Source organism: Buceros rhinoceros, unplaced genomic scaffold (genome assembly GCF_000710305.1).
Source record: "Buceros rhinoceros silvestris isolate BGI_N320 unplaced genomic scaffold, ASM71030v1 scaffold27123, whole genome shotgun sequence".
Classification (NCBI taxonomy): Eukaryota; Metazoa; Chordata; class Aves; order Bucerotiformes; family Bucerotidae; genus Buceros; species Buceros rhinoceros.
Genome location: NW_010402223.1, coordinates 17,864 through 26,125, shown reverse-complemented (window position 1 = coordinate 26,125; position 8,262 = coordinate 17,864). Strand labels below are relative to the sequence as shown.

At 54.4% G+C, this 8,262-nt stretch overlaps 1 protein-coding gene across 1 annotated transcript in view; it reads left to right on the top strand.

Annotated features, from left to right (window-relative positions):
• The first annotated feature begins 204 nt into the window (after positions 1–204).
• EEF1A2 (eukaryotic translation elongation factor 1 alpha 2) overlaps positions 205–8,262 on the top strand; it is a 12,892-nt gene continuing 4,834 nt past the window's right edge. Inside the window, exons 1-3 of the mRNA XM_010132576.1 lie at positions 205–456; positions 4,167–4,346; positions 5,401–5,697. Of these exons, the coding sequence (XP_010130878.1) occupies positions 313–456; positions 4,167–4,346; positions 5,401–5,697 (621 nt within the window). The 5' untranslated portion in view covers positions 205–312. The remainder of the gene's footprint in view (positions 457–4,166; positions 4,347–5,400; positions 5,698–8,262) is intronic.

Below are 8,262 nucleotides of genomic sequence, written 5' to 3'. Positions count from 1 at the left end.
AGACTTGGAGGCTGTACATGGCGTCCAGAAATAGCCCGGCTGGCCTCCTCCGGGGGTAGGCTGGCTCTGTCCCAACACCGGCAGAGCTGCCAGACGAGGCCAGGCACCTCCGGCCGGGATGGGGCACGTGGTCCAGCGGGAAGGTGGGGAGAGGGGAGGAGAGCCATCCTGGATGGGCTGGGAGGGTGCTGTCATGGGGGGTTCTTTTGACGTGCCTACCTCTTCCCCTGCAGCCTCCCCCAAAAGGCAGCTGCGTTCCCACAGCCCTCCCCACCGCCGTCCGCCCCAGCCAGCCCTGCATAGCCCGCCAGCATGGGGAAGGAGAAGACGCATATCAACATCGTCGTCATTGGGCATGTGGACTCCGGGAAATCCACCACCACCGGGCACCTCATCTACAAATGCGGGGGCATTGACAAAAGGACCATTGAGAAATTTGAGAAGGAGGCTGCTGAGGTGAGGAGCCCGTCCCTCAGCATGCCCCCTCATCCCACATTCCCGCCCCTGGGGATGTTCCACGTTGAAGCCCCACAAGTGTCCTCCCATGGGCGATATTCCCCTTTCCCCGGTGCTGCCCTTCTCGTACCTTCTCTTTCTCCTGTTACTCCCATCTATTTTTTTCCCTCTGCACCCCTGGGTCTTCCCGACTTCTCTGGCTTTGGGAAAATAGGCCATTTGGGTGCTCACCACCCTCTTCTCTGGAGCCAGGGGACTCCCTGCCACGGGCTGTTAATGAGGGCAGGGGCATGGCCAGGAACTGGTGGCAATCACCGGGATTCTGGAAGAGCTACAAAACAGGATGCTTCAGGGCACGAAATTCCCTCTAAATATTAAGCATGAGGAGGAAAACCTGCTAATCCCTCACTGCCTCTGAATTTCGCCCTGAAGCATCCCCTTCCAGTGCCTGCTGGGGACAAGGTGCAGCAGCAGCTGGACCACTCGTTTGATCCAGCTCGTTAAAAACCCCATTCCCATTTTCCTTGGGCGGCTGGTCTGATGGCGAGCTTGATGAGCAGCCTTTAATAGGGAAAAATATGGCACGAAGAATGAGCATTTAATTTAAATTCTTTTGTTTAACTCATATTCGTGGCATTTATGGCCATTTCATAGTGCGTGCGTTTAGCAGGCTGAAATAAAGCGCCACCGAGTACCTAGAATGAGGTAAACATGGAGATTAAAGAGGAAGAAATAGTCTTGGGAAGAAAAATGTGGATTGGAAGCGCTCAGGAATTAATGGTGGTAAATTCTAGAGTGGTGGGTGAGCCGGGCTGCATTACTGACGGGGCCGATCTGGCCTCTCAGAAGACAGTTTGTCGTCATCGTTCCAGGGATCTTTAATGCAGATATGACTCCGTTATTAGTATTGGTTTTTTTTTCTGGACAAGATCCCGCATTTCCAGGGTAAAAAAGAAAAGGTTCGCAGAGATGCCACTCGTGATTAGGCGGTTGGCTGTCCATCTGTCTGTCTGTCTCAACCCTTTGAATTGGCCAGTAGCATCTCAGCTAAACCACCCATTTTCCTGCCTCGCCAGCAGCCCTTTTTTTCCTTCTTCAGCTTTGTACACAACGATCTCATCCCCCCGCTCTTAAAATAACGGCTGATACCCCCCTGTATATTTCCCCCCCCTTTACCTGCAGGTCGGATATTGGGTTATCGTGGGCGTGATTGCGGCTATTTTAATTGAACAGCCACTTTCACCGTGACTTGCCAGCACACGCGGGGACTGGAAGCTGCTATTAATAGCCTATTGACAGAGCTTAGAGACTCCATTTTCTGAGGCAGGGCTGGGGAAGGGTTTGCTTCCATTAGGTGGCATTCGCAGGAAATGGAAGCCTGCGTGCGCCCAAAGAGCCAGCAAAAAACCCGGCCTCTGCTGGGGTGTGTAAGAGAAAAAAAGCAAGGATTATTTTTTTCTTTTGGATTTGGGGGCAGAGGTAACAGCATCCCCGAAAGAAGCATCGTTCTATTGGAAGCAAAAAAATTACAATAATCAGTATTTGTGGTGGGCAGACAGAAAGCTGTCTCTCTGCTGGGGTTCGGTCAAGGAAAAATCAGGCCGTTCCTGGCACTGAACAGGGGAGGTATTGTGCAAAGCTAGATAATACCCTGGGTTTTTTCAACAACAGCTCTGGGTAACTGAATATACCCCGTGAAAGGAGGGAAACCGCTCAATAAAGGATCTCATTTGTCTTCGAGTGCCGTATGGTGCCGAGCTCGGGGGAGTTCACACGAGATGCCCGGCTGTTTGTGTGCGTGGACGCGGCTGCCAGCGATAAGGTGCTGATGCCCCCTCGGCTCCCATGGGAGAGCCAGGGGTCTGCTCTGTGCCTCAGTTTCCCCATCCAGGAATGAAGGAATAGGCTGCCTTTGGGTGAGAGGCTGGAGGATGTGCTGATTGAGCTCTTGACTGCAAACTACCCGTTAGTAACGCACCGCACAGACTGTGCCGCTGCTCCGTGTCTCTCCGCCATTTCCGCAGTAAACGAGCCCGCTCTAATGACCCCCCTCCCTTTTTCCCTGTCAGGAGAGGGGTTCAACGTGCATGCAGGAAAGGGTTAACCCCCGAGCTCTTGCTCTGCCCCCTCGCTAAGCCTGATGCCAGGAGGATGCTTAGGAGCAGGGATTTGGTTCTGGATTTTTCCACCCCCTGACTGCCCTTGCTGCAGATGCCAGAGCTCCCAGCTTCCCCGCGGGGATGGGTCATCACCCTCTCACCCCAGCATCCCCTCTGAGGAGGGGGAGCCTTGCCCCTGGCTTTAGGATTTTGCCCGTAATCCTCCAGAGAGAGCTGCAAAGTCATCGCAGCGCTCGGCTGTTACGTAAAGGGGCTGGCACCATTAATTCCTTGTGCTGGCCCCGGGCGCAGGGCAGGAGCAGGAGCGCAGGAGCCAGGGACAGAGCAGCCCCCTGGCAGGGCTGGGCAGGACAGGGTCGGATGTGATGCTGCGTTCACCTCCGTGGCGAAGATCGTCACTGAAGCGTTCACTGCCAGCCGTCGGGAAGCGCTTCCCTCTGGACCGGTGATTTATAATCAGCCAGAATGAATTTCACGCCTCGATAGTCCAGAAAAAAACACGGTTGCAGAAATGCCGGGGTGGGTGGATGGGAGCGGGGTATCGCAGCACCGTCCTTGCCCAGCGGGAGGAGCCCATTAAACCATCCCAGATGACCTAAATTCCATTTTCCATCTTAAAAAACCCCTTTGCTGAGGCTAAGAGCTGATGATCGATGCCCGTTAACCCTTTGTTTTGGCCAGGCTCCCCAACCTGCCCTGACACATGGCGTGGTCAGCAAGGGGTGGTCTTGTCCTGCCCCATCTCCACGTTGGCAGGATCCCAGCTCAGACTGGGAGCACCACCTCGGTGCTGGGGACACGTCTGGCTCTCCCTGATGGCATGACACCAAAGGACACCGACCCAAAGCGGGAGGCAGTTCAGAAGTGACATTGTGGTTTTACCGAGGAATGTGCTTTATCACAGGGCGGAGAGACTTGCTGGAGCTGATCTCACCCAGCGTGATTTTGAGCATTACAATGTTGGCTGAGATCTTGGCCATTTGGCAACAACAGTCGGTCTGGCTGCAGCTCGCAGTGGCTTCTCGTGTGAATTCGCACACTCTGTGGCAAAAATCAATCATGTTTCTATTCTGCCCATAGCAACCGTCTTGCATTTCATTTTTTTTAACCTGTTCCCCTTCTACACCCCCGTCAGTGAGGGGCTCACTCAAGCAGCAATGGCTTTTCCCACTAACCAGCTGTCTCACAGGTCTGGTTACCAGTTTAGAACGCAGCAAGAAGCTCACCACTGTTGCTGTAGCAGCATGATTTCACAGCATCCATGCAGGACCATGGTGCTTCATGGAGGAGACCTCATGGGTCACTGGCTCCAGCTCCTGCCCATCCAACCCTACTCACAAATTCACTTCACAGCTCTTCTTCCAGCCTCTCCTCCACCCTGTTGAAGAACGTGTTGAGGAGGGTATCTCCTTTCACCTGCATTTAGTAGTGAATAGATCACGGCTGCCACTGAATGCAAAGAATTTTGCCTTCAATGTTTGCAACACGACCCTCTGCCTCCATGAGCTTGCGATGTGCCCTGGAGGGTGGGTTGTCAACACAGTGCCAGGGCTTGGGTTTCTCACCGGCTCTTGCCTTTGTGTTGGCCAGATGGGGAAGGGTTCCTTCAAATACGCCTGGGTTCTGGACAAGCTGAAGGCCGAGCGTGAGCGTGGCATCACCATTGACATCTCACTGTGGAAGTTCGAGACCACCAAGTACTACATCACCATCATTGATGCACCTGGCCATAGGGACTTCATCAAGAACATGATCACCGGGACCTCCCAGGTGAGAAACGGTGGCCAGGGGATGGGGGCTGCTGGAGGTGGGAAGCAGAGGCTTGCTGACAAGCCCAGGGTCATGTAGGTCCTATTGTTTGAAGGTGGGTAGTTGAGACAGCAGATCTCAAGGAGCATTGAGCAGCACCCACGCAGGAGCCTGGGTAGCACCAAGGGACGCAGCACGCTATGGTTCTGTACCTCCCCAGGTGTCTGGGAGAAAGGGAAGCCTTGGGCACAAAGAGGAGGTTTCTCCACCCCATTTCCCCTACTTGGAGGAGGTGGGGATGAACGTGGCCTCTCTCTAAGAGGTGGGATGCTGTGACCTCAGGCCTTTGTGTGAGGATATCTCCACATTATTGTCACCTCAGCCAGCTGAGGTATACAAGAAAATTCCAACAGTCCCGTAGGTTTTATTGCCCAAAAGAGACTCCGAATCTTTCCTCCTTCCTTTTTCTTGAACCAGGTGTCTTTGTCCCATAAACCACATCTTATTGCCAAACTCAATGGTCTACCCTTGCAGGTGGACCATCTCATCACACTGCAAGATATTTCTGCATCTTCCTGTGGTTGATGGGTGCTGGATGAGCCTCGCTGCATGCCCCCTGAGATTCCCACTGCGATGCCAGTTGGGCTGGGCATGGCTTTCCATCAAAACCAGGCAGCTTCTGCTGTGGGCTCTGGGTAGAGAAGAAAGCCAAGGAACACAGTTTGCATGGCTGCAGCCTCATCCATCCCCCAGAGAGATTATTTGCAAGACCTCAGTAGGGTTTTGACTGTGTGTCCCTGGATGCTGAAGATGAGGTCCTAGTTAGAGTCTTGCAACCTGGAGGGACCCACCCTGGTTTCCAACTCCTGTTGCAAAACCAGGCGCAGTTGGCAAGTCTGAAATAACCCACTTAGGCCAGTTTTGAGGCGGATCAGCAGGGTTTTGGGGAGCAGCTGGCAGGGCATCCGTCCAAGGCACAAGCAGCGTTCACCTGGGGCATACTCAAAGCTCTCAGGGGTGTCACCAGGAGCTGGTCTCTGGTGGCAGGAGCGATTCATTAGTTCTCTCCTCCCAGGCTGACTGCGCCGTCCTGATCGTTGCTGCCGGCGTGGGTGAATTTGAAGCTGGTATCTCCAAGAATGGGCAGACTCGTGAGCACGCCCTGCTGGCTTACACCCTGGGGGTGAAACAGCTCATCGTGGGCATCAACAAGATGGATTCCACAGAGCCCCCGTACAGCGAGAAACGCTACGATGAGATTGTCAAGGAGGTCAGCGCCTACATCAAGAAGATCGGTTACAACCCAGCCACAGTCCCCTTCGTGCCCATCTCGGGCTGGCATGGAGACAACATGCTGGAGCCCTCTCCCAATGTAAGTGTGGTGTGTTAGACTTTTCCCCCCACCCTGACTATCCTGATGCAGGCTGAAGCTGAGCTTCCTGCTCTGGGAGGGCACACTTCATCCACCCCTTGTGCATAATGACCCGTGTTGCCAGCATAGATGTGTTCGTCACACAGCTCTGATGGCACCGTGATGGGATGATTGGGCACCCTGTTCATGGGCATGCTGGTTGCTGGACCGTGACCAGGCACCCCAGCAGCTAAACATGAGCATCTTCTGGGATGTGAATTGAAGGTTTCGCATCGTCAGGCCCATGGTGACGTTAGAGTCATCTGCAGCGTTTGTCACTCTCAGCAGGGACATCACGTGTGTTTTTAGGGTATTGTTTTCTGAAGGAAATAACACAATCTGGTCCCAGGCTTGGAACAGCTCCCACCATACAGCCTGGCTCCCGCGCGCTGGGCTGCTGTGGTGGCCACACCTCTGGTTCCACCGCTGGGATCTCACTTCTTAAGGAGACTTTTCTTGAGGAGATACCAAGTTTCCTGTGCCAAAACCATGATTTCCCAGAGCATCCATCTGGGGCTGCTCCTTTTCCAGCTGATTTTTACAAGGCCCTCCCTCTGTCCCTCGGTGATGGGAATGGTGGGGACACAACGGCAGGCTGCTCTGTGCAGTCCCTTGCCATTATTTCCTGTGACAGCAGGGAAGAAAGAACTCGAAGAGGGGCAGGGGCTTCTTGGCAGGCAGGCTGCCAGTTGTTATTCTAACACTGTTTTTTTGGAGAAAAACTACCCCAGCTTTAATCTTCTAAAGTACTGCTAGGCTGGAAGGTTTTGACCAGAGGAAGGTCCTTGCTCTCCTGCTGGCTTCTGAGCGATCTTGAGCAAGGTGCTCAGACTAGAAAACCCCTGCAATCTCCTGCGAAACCCATGGGAAATGTGATGCTTAAGGGAGGCTTTAGGACTTCACCCCTGGATTACAGGTCAGGGCTCTATGACGTGGGAGGTGACGTATGAGCATAGCAGCAGTGGAGGGAGGTCAGGGATCACGAGCCGGAGCTGAAGAGTGCTGCAGTGCAACTCGCACCGTCACGAAAGGCACCTCACGGCCTTGCACAGGGAAGGCGGCTCGCTTGGGGCTGGCTGGGAAGGAAGGCATTTTTGGGGTGCTTGGGAGATACCTGTCCCCCGTGGAGCAGCGCTGGGATAAAGGTCAGTCACTGCCATGCCAAGCCCAGCCGCATAGTTCCTAGGTGCCTCAAATCAGACTGGCTCCAAATGTCAGCAGCTGCTGGGCCGGGAAGATGATCCTGAACAATTCTTCTATTAATAGGCTGCAGAGGGGAGGCACGGAGCAGGATGGGGCTCGCTGGCCCCCTTCCTCTGGACAGGTCTCAGAACATGTTCTCCACATGATGGCTGCCCAAGAGAAGGCAGGAGGTGAAATAACTCACCCCTCTGCTGTAGGGAGGTGGCTGGCTCCAGGGTGGGTTCCCAGGAGCTGCCTGAGCTGGGGAACTGGGAAGAAAGCCTGGCCAGAGGTCTGGATCAGCATGAGCTGTGCTGGAGAGGGTGCAGGGACTTCCCTGTGCTGTGGTCCCTGGGAGGTTCCCATCCCGCCTTTGCCAGGACACTGGCTCAGGACAAATTCCTTCTCCCCGTATTGCACCACATCTAGTAAAGCTCAAGCGGAAAGCTGGTGTAGAGATCTCTTCTCTCATTCCTCATCCAAAAAAGCTCTGATTTTTTCACTTCCTAAATCACCAGGCAGCCAAGGGACTTGTCTGTCTGTCAGAAAGCGAGGATAAGGGCTGTGACATCCCTGCAGCTCCTGGCACCGCCGGGCGAGGGGATGTGTGGAGGTACACCAGGCTGGAGTCAGCTCTGCGTGGGAGACACCAGCCCACGTCCCTGCTGCACAGCAGCCCACGGCCAACCACAAAAATGATGGTTGGGCTGCACTTGCGTCAGAGTTTGGCATCTGAGAGCTTTTTGGTATCTGGGATTTTACGCGAAGCCGACAGAACTGGGCTGGGAGACTGCCACCCCGTGGGATGCTGCAACCCAAACGCACCCACCCTGTGGTGTGAGGGAGTGTGGTGGCCTCCTGCTGTGGGGGTGTGAGGGGTGTGGGTGCGTTGGGATGTTTATGGGCTGGGTAGAATCAGAAAAAGGCAACTGGTCTGTGCAATGAGATTGGGGGGCAAAAGAGATGGAACTCAGCTGCTCTCCCTGAGGCTGCATCCTGAGGGTTCGGTGCCTGGGGGCCTTGACCAGATCCTGCTCTTGCCATAGAAGTGGTGGAATAGGAATTGCTCTTTGGGAAGCAGATTTAGGGAGTGAAGAGAGGTTTTACTGGGTCGGCTCTAAGAGGCAGCACCAACCAGGTTTTGCAGATGCTTCTCAGCCATTTGCTCCCAGAAGGTGTCCGAGTGCCTCTTTATCTGATTCTGGGGATGTCAGAAGTTTTCTAGATAAAGCACTGAAAGGAAAAATGACGGCTCTCAGAGCCAGGCATCACAGGGCAGAAGTTGCCATTTCTGCGTGTCCTCGAGCCGCTCAGGGGCAGAGGGACAGGAGCTGCGGGCACACG